This window comes from Daphnia pulicaria, chromosome 2 (assembly GCF_021234035.1).
Source record: "Daphnia pulicaria isolate SC F1-1A chromosome 2, SC_F0-13Bv2, whole genome shotgun sequence".
Classification (NCBI taxonomy): Eukaryota; Metazoa; Arthropoda; class Branchiopoda; order Diplostraca; family Daphniidae; genus Daphnia; species Daphnia pulicaria.
Genome location: NC_060914.1, coordinates 10221883 through 10243622, shown reverse-complemented (window position 1 = coordinate 10243622; position 21740 = coordinate 10221883). Strand labels below are relative to the sequence as shown.

Genomic DNA, 21740 nt, shown 5'->3' with positions numbered 1-21740 from the left:
TTCTCTCATCTTTGTGTCACTTTGTCGACGACAAGTATAGGCCGCACCCTTTATACAAGGATTTGCATATGAGGTCGTTTGGCACATACGCCAAAGTTGAGACTGCGACGCGGAGACTAGGATTTTAGACGCATTAGATTTTCCTTTATGTTTTTGTATTAATATACCACATTGCGTAATATATGCTAGGCCTATTAATAACAGGCCATCACTCATCGTCAAAACTTTTTTGAATCACATCCAAAGGGGTTTGACGCATTAAGACAAAGTCTTTTATATGGATGAGAGGGGCCCCTTTTGAAAAATAATAGCTCATTAAAACCGTCTTATTGGAATTTATTAGCTCATTTAAAATTATTATTTGTTTAACTTAGGCTATCAATATCAAATAGGCTAATATATATAATATACAGGGGCCTTTTAATAATTATCACTGGCATTGATTCACGCGGAAATCGAAAAGTTTGCATCCACGAACTTATTGCCTAATAACATCCGGTTTCGCCGGTTTCGTAGAACCATATATCCTTGGCCTGGTCTTATTTTCTTCGTCTCTCTATACAGTTGACAGTTTGTAATGAAACAGGAGGTCCTCAAGGTCTTTTCCTGGCATCGAAAATTCATGCGACCCCCGCCGGAGCGCGCATATATATATATCCGACATTTATATACTTTGCTGGAATCGGTAAAAATAGTACATGTCGCCTATAGTTTATCCATTCATCCAACCAACCGCCAACATATATATATAGTATATAGTAATGATTATAATAGACACACAAAAGTCCACCTTCAATCAATTATTTCTCAATACAGACATTTATCGAGCATATCATCAAACAAAAAATTAATTCGATTACATCTATATCCGATGATGTACTTCTCTGATTTTCCCATTTTATCTAATAATATTTAGGCTATTATACAATTAATCCACGGCAAGGTCGTTCAATCGTGTTATGTAGATGATGGTGGGCAGCAGTCAATTCAAACTTGGATATTTATATATGAAAGACTTTCAAAGATTACTTAGAGGATATAATACTATAAATAAATCGTTACACAGCATAGATGTTTAGGGTCTCAAGGAGCTTTACCTTATATATAAATGCTCCCGCCTCCAGGGCTATAGACACACCCAATTGGTTTGTAGAAATCATTAAGAATTGTATAACTATTAAATAGTTAATATCAAAAACACACTGACCAAAGGAGGTGAAATTTGTCGTCTGCTTTTGCAGTTTACACACAAGAGCGCCGGCGCAAGGAGCTATACAGCAGCAGGAGCAAATGAATGTGTGTGTATGTATACGGCAGTTCCTTTTCTTATTTCAACCCCCCCCCCCCCCCCCCCCCCCGCAAAAACAACAACAAAAAGGAAATTGATTCAGCTCTGTGCTGTGCTGTTACATACTGAAATTTATAAAAAGAAACTTTTTCGGCCGGGCTAGGAGCAGCAGCAGAAGACGCAGCATATATAAGAGGAGGAGCAGCACAGCTCTCCTATGTAGGGTAGGGTGGTGCCACCCCGTTTCACGCCAGACGCGAACGCGCGCATCACCTATACAACTGCTGCACGTCCGCCAGCAGGAGGGGGTGGGCGAACAAGGAGCCAACGGGATCCAACATGGCCGCCGTTTCTACTGGCACCGCTCGTCCCGACCATCCAGAAGGCCATCGCCACACCCAGCAGTGAAGACGACCAAATTCTTCACGAAAGAACGGAAGGGAAAAAAAAAACAACAAAAGTGAAAATTTTGGAATTGATATTATATTCATCGTGAAATTATTGCGTCTCACTATGATTTTTGTAATTGTGTGAGTGTGTGTGCGTGTGTGTGGCTGTGTTGCAGTGGACAGTGTGTGTGTGATAAGTGTGTGTGTGTGTGTGTGTGTGGATTTTCTTTTTTAAACGAAAGAAAGAAATCGCCAAAAAGTGCTGGGAAAAATTAAAAAAATTGATTCAAATTTCCGACATTTTTGTGATTTACATATAAACGACCAAAACAAAGCAATTTGAATTGAACAATCATGGATATCCATCCTCGTCGGATTGATTGGAAATCTAATTCATTTTGATATAGATCTATATATATATATATTTAAATGTATTATTTGATATAATAACGACAAACACCGAATCCGTTCTAACGCAACCAAACACATCAAATTAGACCCCCATAAAAGGAAAGAAAATCTTGTATACTATTGATGTGTGTCACCGTCGAGTCGTCTGATTGGACGTCCATCATCAGCACAGATCATGACGTCGTCGGTTAGGATCCAGCCGATGATTCGTGTCGCCTCCTGGACCAGCCTCAGCCTCAGCCGAGCCGAAGAAGGAGAAAAAGGACGACCAAATCGACAGTCGATCCTTTCTCTTCTTCTCCCTCTTCGCCGATCATAAAAACAAAACACACAAATTCCACATATTATATATCAGGTATAATAATATTATTATTATATAGAATTAATCAAAATATAGGCCAGCTCCTTGTATAATTGAATCAATACTTGTGGGGGTGGCAATACTACTACTCGACATTCTCCATCTTCTTCTTCTTACATGTCTCTAATGGTTAAGTACATATCATGTGTAGAGTCTCTCTCTATCTTATGTATTCGGCTCTTATACTATACATGGCCGTGTTCTATATGCTGCTGTGCCGAGGTGGTGCATGTACGGAGGGGAGGAGAATAATCAATAGACGACGTCGTGGCGCTAGCGGCGCAAGCTCTATAGAAGGCAGCAGCACAGCACCTATATAGATCCTGTATAGTATATTCAACGTCTGCTGCTGCTGCTGCTCTCCCTATAGACTTTTTGCTGGGCTGCAAGTTATATTGTGAAGGCGACGAGGTTGCTTCAACTCTTGTCGTTGTTGTCTTGTTTTGTAAAGTAGGCCTATACAGGCCAATTTTGAAGACTCTTAGAGTCCTTCAATTGCTTGCCAAATGTCCTTTATAGGCTAATATTTAGATCGGTAATTTGTATATAGATAGTTTATGTATGCATAAATTGCGCGAGATTGACGTGAGAGATATAGCAGCAGCCAGTCGATCAATCTCTCATTTATTATATATTTTTCCAGCCTCTATAAAATCTTTGTTATTCTAGGTTGATGGGGATATCATTATAATAGCCAGAGATCGATCTGATCTATATCTTTTTCGCCGAATAAATTGAAGTCATTATATAGACCTAGCCTATACGTCGCTGTATAATATATATGGCTATTAAAATAAGTCTTTCTGAACGTCAATTTTAAGTTTATATATTTATCTCTGAAAAAGTGCTAAAGGAAAAAAGGAGAGAGAGAAAGGAAGACGCGTGCAATGCAATTGAAGCAATTTCAAGTTGGATGGATCGACGTCAGAGGGCGTTATACAAGTGAAGAAGAAAATAAGAGTGGCTGGGGCTGCTGTATCTACTTTTCTTTTTAGCTTTTGATCTTTGATACACTTCCATATGTTTTCCCTCTCTCTCTATAGATCCTTTGGCTGCAACCTCTTGAACCAACATATCGAGAGACATTCGTGTCTCATCCACGAGTGTCTAGAGAAAACCAAAAGAATTCAGCGTCTTAGATATTTATATCTATACCTTTTTGAAATAAATAAGATTGATTGTAATTCGAGCGTCGAGATGACGCACGTATATCATTAGATGCACGGCGTTCTCATCATCAGACATAGTCTATGTCACGCACCAGCAACTGTCTGGGTGTGCCTGGCTGATGTTCTCGTCCTTTCTATAATGACTCCGTTTTCTTCTGTGCACATGATGGAACGAGCCTGTGCAACTGCTCATCTCTGCTGTAGGCCTATTTTCTGCGTTGGAATATACATGATTTAGCTGCTGCTGCTCTCGAGTGATGAGCAGCATCATATAGGCCCCTATTTGCATGTAAATATACTGCGGCTATATGTACATACGTGTGTATATGTAGGAATATAGATATTATATCCACAGCAACAATGGTTGGGGCTGGCGATCGATATGACGGCGGGGAAATACCTTTTTGGAAAAGTCGACATTTCGCACAGCAGCAGCTAAATAGGCCTATTTAGCGATTTGCGGTTCTTTTATACATTATAATGCGCCAGCACAGCATCAGTTTATATAAATCAATTTTATCATAACTTATATAGATAATATTCCGACTATATAGAAAAGATTCAGGGCCAGCAACAACAGTATCAAATATACTCCGAGTGTTATGTATAACACGCCCTGTTTTTCAGTATCATAATAATTCTTCTCGCACTTACTTGCTGCAGCTGTTGGTTATATATTATAGAAAAGGAAAAGCTTTTCTAAATTTTGAAAAAAAAAAAAAAAGATTCCATTATTAATGTATAATACACAGCACACCGTCGAGTTCTTTCTCGACGATTGGAGTTTTCTTTTTGTGTATATGATTGTGCTGTCGGGGATAAATTCGAATGGCTTCCATACGTGATGCACATCCGTCAGTGTGTAGCTATTAGGTATACACATCACTATGTATATGTTATGTTCAACAGAAGCAGTTATTGATTTGATGATGCTACTGTTGAGTGGGTGGCCTTGCATGGAAATGCAACTGCAGAAATAATTTATTCTGAGAATCTGCAGCTGGGAGCATTTATATACAATTTTCTTGAAAGTCGAAATGTATATTATACAGAGCTATATTATTTATATATAGCCTATATGTGATGTGTATGTGAGGTTTTAGGTTATTGATTTTCGATTGTGACGATATTATATTTCATTTGTAAAATGAGCCGTCACATCAGTTGGCCACCATTATTAGGCCTATAGGCTAATGTTTAAGTAACACATTTTTTTTCAAAATCAATCGAGCTGTGCTGTTATTTCTGGATAATATCTTACTATAGAATATTATAGTAGGCCTAACGAATTTTACAAGGATATATCGATTGAAATCTTTGCGATTTCTTTTCATTCTACATTTACGAAAATGCTGGGAAATTAAATTGCGCATCATCAGTCAAAGATATAATATAAGGAATCCAAATTTATTCAATTTCTTTTGAGAAGGAATCAAAAAGCCTGGTAGCCTCTATATAATACTATACTGTATAGGCCTACCTATATATATACCCAAATCAGAAATATGATTTTGATATCCTAATAGGAGAGAGCCATAAATAGGCCTGTGATCTTTTCATCCTCGGAGAAATGAATGTCCACCTTTTCAGTATTATTATATATTATATTCCAGGATGATATTGATTCGATTGTATTGTGACAGCATATGCTGGAGTGTGTATATAGCTATTTGGCATTAGAGATAGATATAGGGAACAGCTGGATGCTGATAACATCAGGAGAAATTTGTCGTCGAAAACTTTTTAGAAAAGAAAAGGAGATAATATGTATAGGCCTACAAACCTAATAGGATGGGATCACAGACTGTCTGGGATGCTGAATATAACAAAGAAAAAATATAGGTTTGGAGACGATGCTATATATCATAATTTATATAATATATAGCTACATAGGCTATATCTTTTTATTATGTATTCCTCCATCTGGATGCTGGCAGAATGACATTAAAACAGCCTATATTGAGCCTATATGCAGAGCTGTTTTGGGATATACCGCGGCCCATTATGATCAATAACAACGTCGGTCCTATAATGAAATTCCTCATGTAATATGATCAAACTAAAAGAAGTAGAGTCTAATAGGTAGGCTATATACAAGAATTAGGCTATTGATGACTTTAATAAAAACCAATTAAAATTCCCCCTTTTCAGGTGTTGGAAAGGTCGGAAATATGACGTCGTCAAAGAACGACATTCAACAAAATCTTTGACAAGTTAGCCTACTACATATTATTTATATAATTCATCTATACATTTGACTGTAGGCCTTTATATATTACGAATGAATAGAATCGACTGCAAAGAAAAGCTATTGAGAGATGATTATATAGCTTTGACCCACTTTGACCATATACACAGGCTTATATAATATAGACATAATATGTATATATAGGATCGTCATCATCATCATATCATTCCATCAGATAGGCCTATTATGAGCCTCTCTCAGCATTCACCTTAACAAAGATAAAGTAATACCACTATAAGGGCCAGACAAAAGAAGACTTTGTCTATTACATGTATTATATATCCTATATATTATAGTAGGTTATTTACATTGTATTATATTGTATATGTCTTAGTATATATACTCTATATAAATATAACGACCATTGGAAAAGCGTTGGTCCAGCAGCAGCAGCACATTAATATCGCGATTTGTTATTTTTTTTTTATTATTTGCTGCTGGGCTGCTGTGATACAATATCGGAAATCGATGACCGCGCGGTCGTTATATATTCTTGGCTCTCGTGCTGCTGCTGCTGTGTATATATCTCTCTCGTCTATATCTGCGGATCTATATAATAGATCGCATTACTATCTGTCCAGCGTGTTCAATCACGCACGGTGATTGGCTGCCCCATCACAGATATAGGCTATATAGTGTGGCAGCATGCATTTATGCTAGCTCTCTAAAGAATAAAAGGGAAAATTTACTATACGTCGATGTGATGACACAACGGACGACTTTGTGTGTATATTTATATACATTTCCATGTCATCCATTTTCAAATAAATTGACCATCAGTGTAGGCCTATACTGGCCATATAGTAACACAGGAGGGCGTCAGAGGAAACCCCACATACAAGCAGCAGCCCTCCTATTATCTATGATATAATTCGTTTTCATTTCAGAGTACGAAACCTTTTATGTCTAGTTATATGGTCGATTATTCATAAAAATATATAAAATGGATGCAATCAAAAATCGATTGGAAACTTTTTTCATCAAGTGCTGACATTTTCGGCGGACTGTAGCCTATAGCTATATGTGTAACAATCAGCGGTTGTATTGTTTCGCATACAAAAAGACGATTACTATTATCATCATCATAAAAATCTGATTTAATGTGCCTATACAGAATTTTTGATGAAATCGGCACTATTTATAATATATAATCAGAATACATGACGTAATCCCAGCATTCTTTTAAGCCATTTCTTGAATCATTTTATATACGAATAAAATAAGATTGCTGGCAACGTGCCAAATCGAATCGACATGACGTATATAGCCTAATAGAAAAATGAATAAATTATAATATTTGATTGATTTCCGATTGATATCTATTTCAGAGGATATCCGCCATTAGTCAAAGAGCTAGAAAGCGCCAAGAAGAATGAACCAGCAACAACAACAACAACAACAGGAATTGCTGGACGAGGATCAGCAGTCGGCCAGGAGCTGGCAACCGTTGGCCGTCCAGCAGCAGCAGCAGGCCGGCAGTTGCGGGAGTTTGTCGTCAGTGGGTCTCCACCAGGCCACGCCCATTCGCCATCACTCTAAATCGTCCAGCCAACAACAACAACAGTCAAGATTGCTGGGCCAGCAGCAGCAGCAGCAGCCGGACTTTTCGACGGCCGTCGGCTCCGATTGCTGGACGCCGTTGAACGACACGGCCTCGTCCAACAGCTCCTCATCCTCCGGATGGCGACACTTGACGGCCAGCTCCAGTCCGTCGCGGTCGAGGTCGCAACAACAGCAACAACACCAACAACAGGAGTCGCTGACCAACACCATGTCGTCCAGGCGGCTGAGTCCGCACTGCTGGTCCAGCGAGAACCTCCTGAACGGCAAAGACCAGCACCAGCAAAGTCGCTGGACGTCGTCGTCGTCCGACCCGCTCTCCGCCCAGCACCACCACCACCACCTGCATCCGGCCGGAGGCGGAATGGAGTCGGACAGGGAGCCGTTCATTCCGCCTCCGCCGCTGCTGGACTTTGAGACGGCCAATTTGCTTCCGCCGCTGGGCATTGACGTCAGTTCACCGTCGGATGACCTCCACTTCCTCTCGCCTCCGCCCGGCGACTCCATGCTGGGCAACTCTGACCAGCAGATTCCGCAACAACAGCAACAACAACAACAACAACAGCACGACGGAATGAGGGGCGGAGGTGGGAACGACGGCGGAGTCAATTTGGTTCAAATTCCTCCGCAATACGCCACGCTCCGGGGCCGGCCGTCCCGCAATGGAAGCGACGGATATTCGCTGACGGCCGCCCGGAAGCCCCGCAACAACCACTCGACTGTTCCGGTTTCTTCCGGCTCTTCCGGATGGATGGACGTCGATCACGATTCTTCCGTGTCCAGCAGCGGGGGAGGATGTCACCGGACGGCCATCGGATCGGACGGAATCAGCCGGAAATGCACCTGCGGCCAGAAGATGCGACTCCAGCAGCAACAACAACAACAACAACAGTCGTCGCTGTATCCGGACATGATGGGCGGAGGGGGTCACATCCGCTCGGAAGACGGACTGGCCGGCATAGCCACTCTGAGGCGGCCGGTCAAACGCAAAGTCCGCAATCAATTGCCGGGCGGCAGCAACAACGTCCAGCTGCAAGCTGGGCAGGGATCTTCTCCGGCCGGAAGCGGAGCCGGCCCGGTCAATTCCGGAAATCTGGGGATCTCCTCGGGCTCATCCGCCACTGCGGCCGGACTCCTCCAACAGCCCAAAATGGAGACTTCCGTCCTGCTGGACAAGTTACTCCGGGCCGGCGCTTTGAGGCCGGAAGATTATCTGGTCCTGTCCAGGATGGAGCGGATGATTATGGCCAATCACGCGGCCGGAGGCAACAGCAGCCTCAACCAATCCGGGACTCGTGTCCGTCAGCCAAAGTCCAGCAGCGACCGCCAACAACAACAACAACAGCAACAACAGCAAATCATTTCGCCGGCGGAGAGCGGGACGGACATGCGGAGGGAATTTGAATTTGGTCCTAAACAATCGGCCGGCCTGGCCGTCTCGGGCCAGCTGGCCTCCAACGAAAACCTGTACGACACGGCCTCGCCGGCCTTGGTGGTCCAGCAGCATCAGTACCAGCGACGCCTGTCGGCCGGAAACAACGGACTGGACGTCTCGGCCGGGCAGCAGATGCGGATGCAGCAGCCAATCCAGCTGTCCGGCAGCAGCCGGCCCTCGCCCGGCCCTTCGTCGCCGTTCGACTACTACAGCAGCAGTTTGGCCAGCTACTCGAGCAGCGTGGTGACGGGCCGGGGCTCGTCGCTGGGCAGCAGCAGCGCCAGCGGCGATCATTCATTATTAGCGCAACCACAGCAACAACAACCGCAACAGCAACAACCTGGGCGCTTGACGGGCGGGTCCGGCGTCACTAGCAACAACCCGGAGGGACTTTACTCGGTGGCTCAGAGTGCTGGGCCGTACCAGCCGCTGGGCGGATTGCCCAGCAGCGCGTCCAGCCGATGTTGCCCGTGTTGCGGCTCACCTTCGCATCCGCAACTGCAGCAACAACAGCAACAACATCACCACCACCACCACCACCACATCCATCACACTTGTTCGTTGTGCGGGGGCGGGCCGCACCTGTCGGCCGGGCCAGTGGCGGCCGTGGCGGCCGCAGCCGCCGCCGCCACCACCACCAGCAGCTACTCATCCGCATACGGAAGTAATTCCGCCTCGAAAATGATGAGCATCCAGCAGCAGCAGCCGACGGCCGTGCTGGCCTCGCCCGGCTACGGCTTCGCCAGCAGCTCGACGGGCCGTCACTTCTCGTCGGCCGGAATGGATCCGGCGTTCAACAACAGCGGCGGCGGATCGTTGAATTCGAAATATCCCGCCATCGGCTCGTCATCCGTTTCCGGCGTCAATTCCGGCACTTCGCCCGGCCCGTCCCTCCAACCGGGGCTGGCCAAGGGCGGGCTCAATCATTCCCAGCAGCTCGGCGTACGCACCGAACTCCACAGTCTGCCCAGCAACGAACCAATCAGGTATAAATCAATCAATCATCCTATCGATCGATTTGAATTCCCCGCCATTTTTTCATTTCAAAAATGAATGGCGGGAATTTTCGAAAAATCCCAAAAACCAAACCCAAATCTCCCAAATAATAATAATTTAATAGCCGGGCAAAAACTCCAGCCGATAATATCGATCCAGGCCATCTTGTGTGTGTGTGTCGTTTGCCGGGCAGCTCGCTCGTGCGTGCATGTCGTCTACATGTCCAAAAAGAAAGTTAAAGTTAGATACTTTTTCTCTTTTAACTTCTTTCATGTGATTGTATTTCCAGGAAAAGAGAAAGAGAGAAAAAAAGTAGTAGCGGCCCGTCATACCGATTTATACATAAGGAATTCTGTGCGTGAGCGTTAATGTTTCAAATCGACAGCTGGATTGGGGGGGGGGGGAGAAGGGGGAGGGGGTTGTATTTTTATTTTGGCGGCCATCTTGGTTTGTCAATTCAATGTACGTTTTGTGTTTTTTTCCCCGAATAAAAAACGATTAGGTTCAAATCAAACATACCTGGAAGTACACAGTACCAATCTACAGTCTACACACACAAACTATATTTGACGAAACTGCTGGGATTAAGCTCCGCCCACCGTCCTCCGTCAACTTCCCCTGAGGCATTTCTCCATTTTGTTATGATTAAAAGAGTGTGCTCACGAGAATTTGAATAATAAATAAGTAGCCCAGCCTCCCCTTCAATTGCAAATTGGTTGGGGAATTTATTTATTTATTAAAAAATGAAATCAATTTGCAAAATGAAAAATTAGTTTAAATTCGATCAAATGTGGCAACGCCGCCATTTTTCGAGCAGATGACGAAATAATCCAAAAATGCCACTGTCAGAATTTTTAAGATAATGACAACAGAAATGTCGCTAAGTTGGTAACAAAGGACAAAGTGTGTTATTGTTCGATTGGCTTCTTTTTTTTATTTTGTTTTCTTCCCCACCACCCGGCTACGACCCACAACTTCCGTTTTGAGCTTTCGAGTCACATCCTGTCGGCGGGGAAAATGTCGCCCCATTAAATCCACACGATCTTCTTCTGAAAAAACAAAAGTGAGGCTTCCAACAACGCCTCCGAGTCTGATCTTTTATGTTCCCCTTGTTTTTTTTTTATGGAGGCCTCAAAAGTGTGCTGTGTAAGCGTTGGCCAAAGCTTCTTTTGTAGCGACAGTCTGTGTTGAGAGACCACAAGCCACATCACCGCAGACACACAGCTAGTGGGCGCCAAGCCCAGAATGAAGCTTCCCCTTTCATTGCCGTTCTTTTCTCAGAAAGAGGAAATGATTCCTGGTGGCGTGGAATAACTCCCGGGGAGATCTCTTCCTCCCCACCACAAGGTTTCTCCCCGTTTCAGATTCCTGGCATTCCTTTGTCTTTCACGAAGAAGAACAAATCCTGGAAACATGTTTAGCAGACCCTCATTATCACCTCGAGGGCTTCACAGTTCTTTGATGGTCCTTTTGTTGAATCGTAAAACTAATTGTGTTTCTCTATTCAATTTGCAGATTCACCATGGCCGCCCAGAACGGTGCTCAACATCAGCCCAAGATCTCGCCGGGCCAGGGCTTTCACCGCTCGGTGTCTACACCAGCCCCGGCCTCGTCGTCGTCGGCCAGGATCGGAGCTCTCCAGCAGCAGCAGTCGGTGCAGATGAACCCGTCGGTTGAATCTCAGCAGCAAGCTCACCGGATGGACCCGTTGTCCGTCTCTGGCAACCCCAATCATCGGGTCGGGCTCATCCGATCCTTGTCCAGGACCGAGGCAGTCAAAGAGTAAGGCGACATTTTGTCACATAAAGAGTCGATCCTACCAAATCCCCGACGACCTTTTCAAATTCCGTCTCTTTTGTGTGTGTCTGGGACGGGAGTTGAACCTCCCGAAACGATCCCCCAATGTCACCAGGAATTTTTTTTGAGTAGAAAAAAGGGAAAAATGATCCCAAACGTTTTGGAAAGTAATTGAAGTGGCGACTTTGTACAAGGGTGGATCGGGAACAAGGCCGTCTGTTCTTTTTTCCCCTTTGTCATCGATCCAACTGGTTATTCCGTCTGCTTCTATTTCCAGCTGGGGGGGAAAACTATCCCGGATTGTTTTGTTCAAAAGAAAAGAGTTGCAATCCAGTTGCGTCTGTGACAAAAATTGGAGCAAACATTTGATCATGATGCTTATTTTATTTCTTTTTGCAGGTATTTCAAGCAGAGTGCGGCCACATTCTTCGGGCTGGACGAGAGTAAAGAGAGCGAACTCCGGCAGAGATGGGAGGACAGACGGAGGAGATTGGCGGAACGACGCTGCGGAACACTACGGGAATCCTGCTCACACGACGTAAGTGCACCCACCATCCCTCCCCTCTCTACTCTCCTTCTCCTTTGAGAAAAGAATCGATCCATCGACCGGAATCCTTCGTCACGATGGGAAAGAAAAAAAAAAATCAAAAGTCTGTCGATTCTTTCTGATTAAATAAAATAGAAAAATAAATAAAAAAATTGGACAACTGTCGATATGCACACACGCCGAGTTTAACTGCCCACGCAAAAAAAGCCGGCCCGGAATAATAAAAAAAAAAAAAAATGTTTTGACGTCAAAGACGCCAGGCAACCACGCCCACTTTTTCCGTCTTTTGTTGTTTGCTTTGTTAACTTTAGCCACTCCTTCCTTCCTTCTTCTCTCCCCGTGCACGAAGCCGAGGAGCTGGATCGAAATAAGATGGCAAAATATACATCCAGTCTGTCTACCACCACACTTGTAGTGTGTGGTGGTAGACTGGCGGAACGGAATGGAAAGAAGAGAGAAGGAGAGATGGAGAAAACGGAGCTATCGATTTCCTTTTCTCTCGGTCCCGAGCTGAAACTCTGGGGACTTAGTGAGAAAGAGACGGACGGACCGAGAGCAATCATGATTCAACTCTGTGTGTGTGTGTGTGCTGAAGAAGTGGGCGGAGCCAGTCGAAATGGCAAAGGCCGTCAGTGTGTTTGTATTTTTGATTATTTTTCTTTTCGATCCAACAGGAAGGACTGGAGTCGCGCGATCTGGTGGACGGGCACGGCGCCGGTGCTGCCATCCCGTTGGAGAGAGTGTCCGACTCGCCGGAAGGCGGATCGATCCCCGACGGATCCACCAGCACTTTGCTGATCCATCCGCGGCTCAAGCGACGCGAGTCGGTGGCCAGGATGACCTGGGACGGACTGGCTTACCTGGCCACGGCCATCGTCCGGCTCAGACCCAACGGACCCGACGAGGAGTCGGTCCGCTCACGCAGCGTGTCCCGGGAGGCCTTTGCGGTCACCGCCTCGGCCGCGTCGTCCTCGCTGCCCGGTGGTCCAGGTGGAAGTGGTGGTGGTCCAGGAGGAGCCAACAACCGGACCGACTCGTCCTCGCGCTCGGCCGGCGGCTCCCTGGGCAATGCGCAGCCCCTGCCGCCGGACGTGACGATGGACACGGGCGGGACGGCCAATCTCGGCTGCGTCGACGTCACCCTGGACGACGAAGTCTTTTTCGACTCGCCGCCGCCCGCCTACGAGGACGTGGTCGACGCTGCTCACATGGGCCCACCGCCGTCCGGCGGGCCGGCCCATCGACGGGAATCGGAGGCCCGGTAAAAATTTTGAAATTGATGACGAAATCGCTCCCCAATTTCTCTATCGATTTTGTTATTAATTGGATTTACAAATAAAATTCCCAGGCCGTCCAGGTGGAGGCGGGCCGTTCACGGCAACGGACCCGGAGGTCCGTCGGTCGTGGATCGATTGATGGACAACTCGAATCGGAGGCAGTACGGAATGGGCGTCGTCGGTCGAATGACAAGGTGATTTTCATTGATTTTTTTAAATTCTTCTTCCCTCCTGGATTATTGTCTGTCGGAATTGACCGGAATAATTTAATACAAAAATCAAATCTGCAAAACGAACAGGCGATCGCTGCGCCAGTCGATGACGGAGAGCAACAAACATTTGAAGCGACAGCTGGACTCGTTCGAGGACCACCGTCCCTATTTCACTTACTGGACCTGCACCGTCCAGGTGCTCATCATGTTCATCGCCCTCATCACTTATGGATTGGGACCTATCGGTTTCAATCTGCACCGACGCTCCGGATCGGTTGGTTTTCCCATCTCATCCGTCTGAAATGAAAATTTAAAATTTCATTCCACGAAAAATTCCCAGGTACTCGTGACCAGTTTATCTCTGCAAGAAGTCGACTATTACGAGCCTTCCAATTTCTACATCGGACCGAGAGCGGTACGTTTTTATTCTTTTTTGTTTTACTCCCCCCAATTTCATCCGGAATTTCTGATCGATTTGATTTTTTTAAATTTTCCCAGGCGGATCTGATCCACCTGGGCGCTAAATACAGTCCGTGCATGAAGCCGGACACGCGGATCGGGGCGGACATTGAAGCCACCCGGATGCGTGAACGACAGACGGCCTGCTGCATCCGCAATGATAATTCGGGTTGCGTTCAGACATCCAGGGCCGAGTGTTCGGTAAAACTGAATTTAATTACCGATTTTAAAAATCTTTTTTCAAAATTGTTACAAAACATTTTTTCATCCGTCATCTTATTTTTACTTTTCATTCAAATTGAATGGGCCGGGGGGGCTGGGCTGGGCTGGGCTGGGCAGCATTTCCATTCGTTTGTTGAAAAATGGGACGGAATTAATTTTAATGTTATTAAGATTTGTTGTTTTCGAGTGAGTTACTAATCGCAAGTCTCCGACGAAACAGTCTCTTCCCTCTGTGCCGCCTTATCACAACACGGAGCGCGGAATTGGCACGGTACAACAACCACAACAACACACAAACACACATAAAACAAATCAACCCAAAACCATTTCATTTTTGTTTATTTTAAATTCAAACCAACCGAAATCCTTGGAATTTGATTTTTTCAGTTTTTCAACCTCCAATCGACCGAGTTCGTTCGTTTTTCTTTTTTTTAAATTTGATTTAGTTCCTTCCGCATCGCCGTCGTCTGTATACATCTACTCCCATCAAAACACACACACAATTTTTATTTAAAAAATTTTATTTCAACCGAGAAACATCCCGTTTAGCTTGATTGGTGTCGTCTGTGTCTTAAAAAAAGATTTGATACAAAAATCTTGTTCAGTTTCATCCATTTTTATTTTTATGGGTTTCATTATTTCCATCCATTTCCTTCCTGTTTGTTTGTTTCTTTTAAAATCCATTTCCTGTTAAAACTTTTCAATATTTTATTCCATGTTCTCTTTGTTTTCTTCTTTCCTCCATGGACAAAACCATCCAGGATTTGACTTCGACTTGGAAAAAGTGGAATGTCGTTCAGTCTGGACCCGGTGGGCGGATATCCGGCTCCGTTTGCGGCCAGGATCCAAAGTATTACATTTCTTAATTGATTATTTGAATAAAATTAATTAATTTTTGTTTGTTTTTTTCCTCCCTTTAGTTTTTGTATAGAACCAGCGTCAGTGGCGCCATTCGAATGGCCGGACGACATCACCAAATGGCCGAAATGCCGCAAAAAACTGCCCGGTTTAGGGGGATCCGGGTCGGAATCAAAGTCGAATGCCAATCAGGTGTTGAAGACGACCGGGCAGGCCGATCACATGGTCTGCGAAGTCATCGGACACCCGTGCTGCATTGGTAAAACTGAATTAAATCAACCAATTTCAATTTAAAATTCCAATTTTCCGTCCGTCCGATCCCGTCAGGTATTCACGGCGAATGCCGGATCGCCACTCGCGAGTATTGCGACTTTGTCAAAGGCTATTTCCATCAGGAAGCCTCCCTATGCTCTCAGGTAAGATCCGTTTGGTTTAAATTGCCAGCTGGACGTTTTTAAATTAATTCAAATTAAAATTGAATTTGACAGGTGTCTTGCATGAACGACGTTTGCGGTATGCTGCCTTTCCACACGCCCGACTTTGCCGACCAATTTTACAGACTGTGGACGTCGCTGTTCCTGCACGCCGGCATCCTTCACCTGGCCGTCTCGGTCACCTTCCAGATGATTATCATGCGCGACCTGGAGAAGTTGGCCGGACCCCTGCGCATCGGCATCATCTACCTGGGCTCCGGTGTCGTTGGCAACCTCGCCTCGGCCTTGTTTGTGCCATACAGAGCCGAGGTCCGTCCCCATCTTGCCCGTTCATTTTTGAATGAATGAATGAATTCAAAATTGACCCACTGACAATTTTTTTGGGGGGGATTATTAGGTGGGTCCGTCCGGTTCGCATTTTGGTTTACTCGCCTGCCTCTGCGTCGAAGTGCTGCACGCCTGGCCGCTACTTCGGACGCCCTGGCGGGCACTCGGCCGGCTCCTCATGACGGTCGCCTTCCTCTTCGTCGCCGGACTTTTGCCCTGGGTCGACAATTTCGCTCACATTTTCGGGTACTCAATTTGTCCATTCATTTTCATTTTTTGGAAGATTCAAATTCCAAAATTGAATTCGGTGCAGGTTCATTTCGGGCGGACTGCTCTCGTACACTTTCCTGCCGTTCATCACGGTGGGCGTGTACGACCGCCGGCGCAAGTTGGTGCTGATTGGCGTCACGCTGACGCTGGCCGCCATCCTGCTCACCACACTCGTCCTACTCCTCTACGTGTGGCCCATCCAGGATTCCGGCGTCATCCAAACGCTCGGCTACCTCAACTGCGTGCCCATCACGCGCGATTTCTGCGCCGAGCAGAACATCCACTTTAGCAAGCGGGAAGTCAACATCCTCTGAGGAAACCCCCTTTCCCCCACTCCTCACTCTCTACCCATTCCCATCCTCCTCCTCCAAAACGGACAAAAAATGTTAAATTTTTTTTTAAATTAATTTTCAAATTCACACGCAAGAAATTTTTGTTGAACGGCCACCGGAAATAGAAAAAATTTGGACGGACATGCCCGTCTCCATCTCGTGTTGCTGTTATACTTTTTAGTGTACGAAAAGAAAAGAAAATTCACTGGACACACCTCACACACACGGATACAATGTCACATGGACACACACAGCGCATAATTCTCTTAAATGAAATTGAATTGCAAAAGAAAAAAGGAAAAAATGTTCATCGTAGGTCTCTCTCTTTTTCTTATTTGATTTGTTGATTTGTTAATTTCTCAACGTACGTGACGGTTATAATTATAACCCCCCTCCATTCCCAAAAAAATGTTTGTCTCTTTCATTTGATTCCCCCCCACCCCTCCAACTTTATGCGAGTGCTCGGTGTGTTTCTAATTCTGTCTTGTTGATTGTTTCCCTAAATTTTTTTTAATTTCGAACATTTTCATTCGGAATTTCATATTTTAGGTCCCCCCTCCCTATAAAAACATTTCGGCGCAGGATTTTAAAAATTAAATTTTAAATTCCCTTTGTCCGTGAAATGAATCAAGTGTGTTGTTCTCGCCATTTCAGTTGACACTGCAGGAAATTTAAAAAGAAGAGAAGAAAAACTCAAAAAAGTGATGCAATTTTTTTTTTTTTTTTTTTCGTTTGAAATTGAATTAATTATGCAGCCCCCCCCCCCCTCTGGAGTCGATTTGTCAATCGTCTCAAAACAGTGTGCACTACTCCTCTTTATTTTAGCTCTCTAATATTTTTTTTTTTTCGAATTTTTATTGACCCCGGAAAACAATTTTTCTAAGAAAAGCAAAAAGAAATGAAAACTAAAATTTGATTTCAATTTTCGTTTCATTATTTTTTTCAATTTTTCTCGTGTGGGTGTACATGTCTGTGTTTCTGTTCAATCCCCCCTTTGTAATATCCCCCCAGCCGTAAAAGATGACGTCATTTCATCCCTTCGCTGATTGTATACAAACACGTTACATTCGTCTTTAAAACAAAAAGAAAGAAAAATCCCTCCTCCTCCCTGTCTCTCTCTCTCTCAAAAAAAGAACAAACTTGGTTCTTCTGCTCTATCTCTCTATCTCTCTCTAGCTCTTAATTCATTTCTCTCTCTATATCTCTCTCTCTCCTCTTTATTTCTGTGTGTGCTGAACAACTATTGTCTTGATTTGATCGTTATTCTACAATGAACATTTTGATTTCCCGTTTCAAAGCGAAACGGGAAAGACAAAGAAGAAAAACCCACAAAAAAAATGATTTTTTTGTCCGTGTGCTGGTGTATACGTTATATACAAAACAAAACCAAAAAAAAAACAATTATAAGAGATAACTTGAACAAGAACCATTTACGACACCCAATTAATTTGACAGGTTGATTTTCAACGACGTTGTAAAATTTTTTTTTTCATCCGGCCGGAATTCTTCCGGATTTTTTTCATCCGCCCGGAAGTCTTCCGGATTTTTTTTTATATTTTATTTTATTTGAAAAAAAAATCTTGCACGATCAATATTACAGTCGGGAAAGTATTAGAGTTTTCAATGTTTGACTGCGGGCGTTGCCTAGCGCTGGACTCTGTGGCGGCAAGTAAAGAGCGCCAAATGTAGCGTGATTCGAATTTTTATTATTATTATTTTTCGGTAGGCTTTCCCGCGGGATAAACTTCTTGGATCGAAAAGCCCAACGGTAACAACTGAATCGAGTCGATGAATATCGTCGGGATGACGGCCGGATTATTAGATAAGATCCGCCCGTCGGCTGACGTACACGACCTACACTTTATTGGATGAATCCTTATTTAAGAAAGAAAATGTCTGTCGTAAATCCTGTTTCGCAAGGTGTGCAACTGTACATTCGAGTCACGCAGAGTTCAATCTCATGCGCGTCACAGTTTCATTTATTTATCTCGAGTAAGACTTTACGTCATTATTTATTTATCTATTTACGCAACCGCATCGAGTTCAAATTTTTTTTTTTTTTTTTTAAGTTAAAAAAATAAAAGTTCTAACCACAAAAAAAAAATGAAGAAAAATAAAATACTAAAAATGACTTTAACCTCCCCCAAGGACTTGTCTGCCTTCCAGGGTAAAGCGTCTGACAGTTCCAACATTTTTAATGGCTGGTGTATATCACGTGCTCTTTAGTTCCTATCATGAAACAAGATAACAAAAGAATTCCCGAGCTGAGGGATAATTAGATCAACCTCCTCACATTCTCTACTGTGGTTTTAAGAGAAATCAAATATTAGTCACGGAGTATAACGTCTGCGCGCGCATAAATCAAGAAGTGGTTGCCGTAACCGATTCGTTGGAAAGAAATCGATTACTCGACTATCGATAATCTCTGGCCCCACTGACACAAAGTTTTTCCCAACTTCACCATTTCACGAGAGAGATGGGAAGATCGGCTTAACGTAATTTTTTCGTTTCCTTTTATCGGTCGTGTGGGCGACACTCGATGGACACACGGCATTTCGATTTGCTGCACGCCCGTCATCAAAAGGAGAAATCAAAACGAGCTAGTTTTTAGTATATTTTTTCGAATGAATGACGTCTTTTGCCGCAGCCCTCTCTCGAGCAATCGCCGCGTAACAAAAAGTTTTTAGGGCTCCCCTTTGGTGTGTGTGTGTGTGGTGCATGTGTGTGTGTGTGTTTGTTTGATTTTTCACACGCACTTACCTCACTCACGAAGCCCGAGTTTTCTTTCCCATTTCGTGTGTGTTGTTTGTGTGTGTGTGTGTATCCCCAGTTTAATCCTGCCGTCAAAGGCAGAGAGTGCAACCGAGTGCAAATCAGGCGCCAACATGTCGACAGAAGAGCAGCAAGGTATTCATTTGCATTTGTGAAATTATTAATTAGCTTTTTTTTTCTTCGTGTAAGTGGTGGGTGTGTGGAGGTCTTTTTTTTGTGGGTTTCTTACGATGATGGATTGGTTTTCTCATTCACAGCGGAGGACAAGCGAAGCAGGCTGAGGCCCCTCTCATTCTCTGGACTACCAACCAAATGTCTTTCGCCCAGCAGTGCAATCGCTCCCATTCACTCTTTCCCAATGTAAGTCTTTGCTCAGTGTCAGCTTTCCCCGATTTGTGAAATCTTTACGTTTGTTTGCAGGGAAAAGTGGAAAATAACTGACGTCAACAATTCCCCAGGAAAGCTGCAGATATCCCCTGAATTGGTACAAGATAATGCTCATACTTTAGAGTGACAGCGTAGGTGTTAACAATCACTGCTTTTTTTCCATTGTCATAGGTGTATGATTTCACAGCTGAAGACCTGGAAGACATGGGTGAAATTGGGAGAGGAAACTTTGGTAGTGTCAATAAAATGCTCCATATCAAAACAAATACCGTCATGGCTGTCAAGGTACAAATTGAAATTGGTTGCAATGCTCAACAGCCAACTTTATGTGTTTCCTCTGCAGAGAATCCGTTCCACTGTTGATGAAAAAGAACAGAAACAATTACTGATGGACCTTGAAGTTGTTATGAGAAGCAATAACTGCCCGTTTATTGTACTATTTTATGGAGCCCTTTTTACTGAGGTATAAAACATTTAAAAGGTTCTTTCTTTTTTTTTTTACAAAAAAATAGTTTTAACACTTTTGGGGAATGTTTTACAGGGAGACTGTTGGATCTGCATGGAACTAATGGATATTTCTCTGGACAAGTTCTACCGTTTTACCCACCAGCGACTCAAGGAAAAGATTCCTGAATCCATCCTCGGGAAAATGGCCCTTGCAGTAAGCCTCCAATTCAACTTATTTTTTGGATATTGATTAATGCATGATGTTTGCTATTGTCCTTGCGTGCCCAGACTGTCCAGGCCCTAAACTATTTGAAGGAGAACTTGGAGATCATTCATCGTGATGTCAAGCCTTCCAACATTCTAATGGACAGGCGCGGAAGCATCAAATTGTGTGACTTTGGCATTTCGGGACAGCTGGTGGACTCGATTGCCAAGACCAGAGATGCTGGCTGCCGACCCTACATGGCTGTAATGAAGCAATTTATATTTATAAACCAACTAGTCCAGCCACCTTATAACTAATTTCCGATCGTTCTCTCTCGTGTTACACACACAGCCCGAAAGGATCGATCCCCAATCTTCCGCTCGAGGCTACGATATACGCAGTGACGTCTGGTCACTGGGTATCACCTTGATCGAAATAGCCACCGGCAAGTTCCCCTATCCTCACTGGAACTCTGTGTTTGATCAGCTGACGCAGGTATCACATTTTGATCTTTCTCCCCTCAATGGACGTGCTTCTCATTCCCGACTCGTTCTCGTATTACATCATCGTCAAAAAAAGGTGGTGCACGGAGATCCGCCCAGATTGATATCCAGCTACAGCAAGAGCCCCACCAATAATGCGGGCTCCAAGAATGGAAACTTGATTCAAGAATGTCCATTTTCCGACGAGTTTGTCAATCTTGTCAACACTTGGTGAGTTATTCCCCTATTTTTCTGGCTAGTAGAAACAATTTATAACGGAATCGTTTTTTTTTCCAGCATGCAGAAAGAAGCCCGACAGCGACCAAAGTACTCGAAGCTTCTGCAACATCCGTTCTTGTTGGCCAGCCAGGCCGAGCAAGTCGACGTGAGCGCCTACGTCGACAACATCCTACAGCGCATCAAGACCCTCGGTTTGACGGTCGCCGACTTGCAAATGGATTAAGTTTACAACTACTTTTTTTCCCCCTAAGTTTTGAATTTAAAAAAAAAAATCCATTTCTTGTTCCATGCAAGGTTTTCCGGCTTCCATCCAAAGATTTTTTTTTCCTCCTAATTTTTTCCTCCCTTTTTCCCTCATCTTTTATTGGGGAAAAAGAATTATGATGCAAAACATAAACAACTAAAAAACAACAACAACATTTCGTTTATAGGAATTTTTTTAATTTGATTCGTTGGCAAATGTTTGATATCGACGGGGCAACACACACTTGATTGGATTAAATTTCCCCTCCCCTTGTCGGCTCTGCCAGCCTCAATCTGAACTGACGAGTGTAATTTGACAACTGTAATGCATACATCGTATGTACATAATTACATAGTGATGTTGTCCTTCAA

The 21740-nt window shown here is 44.0% G+C and overlaps 2 protein-coding genes across 3 annotated transcripts; both read left to right on the top strand.

Annotated features, from left to right (window-relative positions):
- Positions 1 to 1928: 1928 nt before the first annotated feature.
- LOC124326030 lies at positions 1929 to 17671 on the top strand. Of its 2 annotated transcripts, XM_046784599.1 has the most exons (16): positions 1929 to 2443; positions 7195 to 9847; positions 11373 to 11639; positions 12054 to 12192; positions 12876 to 13462; positions 13550 to 13672; positions 13778 to 13964; positions 14031 to 14105; positions 14189 to 14350; positions 14592 to 14642; positions 15133 to 15221; positions 15292 to 15488; positions 15557 to 15645; positions 15718 to 15972; positions 16061 to 16236; positions 16304 to 17671. In XM_046784599.1, the coding sequence occupies exons 2-16, from the start codon at positions 7239 to 7241 to the stop codon at positions 16572 to 16574; spliced, it is 5277 nt and encodes a 1758-aa protein (XP_046640555.1). In that variant the 5' UTR covers positions 1929 to 2443; positions 7195 to 7238; the 3' UTR covers positions 16575 to 17671. The 2 variants fall into 2 exon arrangements, with proteins under 2 accessions (XP_046640555.1, XP_046640556.1); XM_046784600.1 differs by lacking the exon at positions 14592 to 14642.
- Positions 17672 to 19013: 1342 nt separating this feature from the next.
- On the top strand, positions 19014 to 21740 carry LOC124326258 (dual specificity mitogen-activated protein kinase kinase 4-like). Its single transcript, XM_046784983.1, has 10 exons — positions 19014 to 19499; positions 19622 to 19724; positions 19785 to 19848; positions 19923 to 20036; positions 20095 to 20214; positions 20293 to 20412; positions 20487 to 20666; positions 20755 to 20898; positions 20983 to 21116; positions 21183 to 21740. The coding sequence occupies exons 1-10, from the start codon at positions 19478 to 19480 to the stop codon at positions 21346 to 21348; spliced, it is 1167 nt and encodes a 388-aa protein (XP_046640939.1). The 5' UTR covers positions 19014 to 19477; the 3' UTR covers positions 21349 to 21740.

Excerpts from the sequence above, each read along its gene's own strand:
- LOC124326030 (XM_046784599.1), top strand. The coding sequence starts at position 7,239 with ATGAACCAGCAACAACAACAACAACAACAGGAATTGCTGGACGAGGAT. Across the intron at positions 15,222-15,291 it reads GTTTGCGGCCAGGATCCAAA|TTTTTGTATAGAACCAGCGT; the intron begins GTATTACATTTC and ends TCCTCCCTTTAG. Across the intron at positions 15,646-15,717 it reads AAGCCTCCCTATGCTCTCAG|GTGTCTTGCATGAACGACGT; the intron begins GTAAGATCCGTT and ends TGAATTTGACAG.
- LOC124326258 (XM_046784983.1), top strand. The coding sequence starts at position 19,478 with ATGTCGACAGAAGAGCAGCAAG. Across the intron at positions 20,413-20,486 it reads TCGGGAAAATGGCCCTTGCA|ACTGTCCAGGCCCTAAACTA; the intron begins GTAAGCCTCCAA and ends TTGCGTGCCCAG. Across the intron at positions 21,117-21,182 it reads GTCAATCTTGTCAACACTTG|CATGCAGAAAGAAGCCCGAC; the intron begins GTGAGTTATTCC and ends TTTTTTTTCCAG.